Below are 1,763 nucleotides of genomic sequence, written 5' to 3'. Positions count from 1 at the left end.
GTAATGGTTTGAAGTACTGCAGCACTCGCAAGGTCCCCCTGCTCAAGGAAGCACATGTACAGGGCCGTCTGAAGTTTGCCAATGAACGCTTGAATGATTCTAAGGAGGATTGGGAGACAGGATGTGGTCAGATGAGACCAAAATCAAGCTCTTTGGCATCAACTCGACTTGCCACGTTTGGAGGGCGAAGAATGCTGAATATGACCCCAAGAACACCATCCCCACCGTCAAGCATGGAGGTGGAAACATTATGCTTTGGGGCTGGATCTCTGCCAAGGACGACTCCACTGCATCAAGGGGACTATGGATGGGGCCATGTAACGTGGAATATTGGGCTTGAACTTCATTCCCTCATTCCCTCCCATTGAAAACGCAACCTTAAGGATTTGGAGAGGATCTATTGGTGAATACTTCAATGGACTGAACTTGATTTAGTTAGACGGAAGAACTAAGATGTGCCTATAGAATTGTTTGCTACCTTAATTTGTTGCCTTAATGGAAATGGTCCTAAGTTTGTTTGCTTATGTATTGCCTGTGTAGGCTGAGACTTTTTATGTTGTACAGTTATTATTAAGTGGCGCATTGTATGATTTATCTTGTATTGTATGACTTGAGCGCACTTTGTATGCTGTGGCATCCTTTGTACAATGTAATATTTTGGAGCTGATTTGTATATCATTTCTCATTCCCCCCTAGAAACCACACACACCCAAGCCTTCCTCACACACACGCCTTCCTTACACACAAACCTTCCTATTAAACACACATGCTCGTACACACACATCCATACAGTCCTACTCATATCCTCAACGGAAACTCCAATAAACAAATTGAACTGTGAATCCTGACTGGACAAGTGTGTTCACACCGACACCCCCATTGGTCTCAAGTCAGCCACCCTGAACTCCTCAAACTCCTTTTCACCCTCAGAATTAAGGACCACTGTGTATCGGCCCTCTTTCCTTTCCTTCTTGGGCTGGGGTAGACATGGCAAAGCCTTATAAAAAATCTTCTCCACCAACCGACAGCAGTCAGGCCACTGGGCGGGTGCACTACTCGTACCTAACATCGTTGCATGTTAGGTACGAGTAGGGGGAAAGAGGGCCGATGGTTCTCTTCACACCAGGCTTCACACCAGGCTTGTTTGAGGGCTTCTTATGTGTTCTGAACCAACCACTCAAAAGTCTCGCCTGATGTCATGCTGCATAAACCACCCGCTGTTTGTAACCTTCATCAAGGCTCTCCCACAGTGCAACCATTCTCAGGCATGAAAATCCCTCACCTTTCGGCGAAATTCGCCGTTTTGAAACCAAAATAGGTGACCTACGTGAATCGTGTAGATTCGATGAGAATTTTTTTGGGGGGGGGGGGGGGGGGGGGGGGGGGGGTGTAGGTATTCATATTCAGTGAACTGCGAACAGGTGCGCGTGCCAGAAGGGAGCGCGAGATTCAGTGAATTGCGAACAGGTGCGCGTGCTAGAAGGGAGCGCGAATGCATGGAAATATTAACGCGAAGTTGCCTTGTATCACCAGTGCAGACCACCATCAGAAGCTGAAAGCACGCCTGCTGAAGAAGAGAAAGGGGCGAGGCCGAGACGTGGCAAAACAGCGAAAGCGGGCCATGAAGACACTGGTGGTTCAGGCAAAGAAAAAAAAATGATCTGGTTCTGAGAGTATTACGAACTGTAATGTAAATTGTTATCTTTGCCAATAAAATGTAACGTAAATCCTCAAATAAAGACCGGGATTCAATTAGAAGCCGG

The 1,763-nt window shown here is 46.9% G+C and overlaps 1 protein-coding gene across 1 annotated transcript in view; it reads right to left on the bottom strand.

Moving 5' to 3' along the window:
• The window catches only part of LOC105903002 (protein arginine N-methyltransferase 3), a 55,172-nt gene that overhangs the window by 38,407 nt on the left and 15,002 nt on the right, over positions 1–1,763 (bottom strand). Inside the window, exon 2 of the mRNA XM_031568628.2 lies at positions 867–976. Within this exon, the coding sequence (XP_031424488.2) occupies positions 867–976 (110 nt within the window). The remainder of the gene's footprint in view (positions 1–866; positions 977–1,763) is intronic.

Source organism: Clupea harengus, chromosome 6 (assembly GCF_900700415.2).
Source record: "Clupea harengus chromosome 6, Ch_v2.0.2, whole genome shotgun sequence".
Taxonomy (NCBI): Eukaryota; Metazoa; Chordata; class Actinopteri; order Clupeiformes; family Clupeidae; genus Clupea; species Clupea harengus.
Note: the sequence above shows the minus strand (reverse complement) of the source record. Positions and strands in the feature narration are given on the sequence as shown.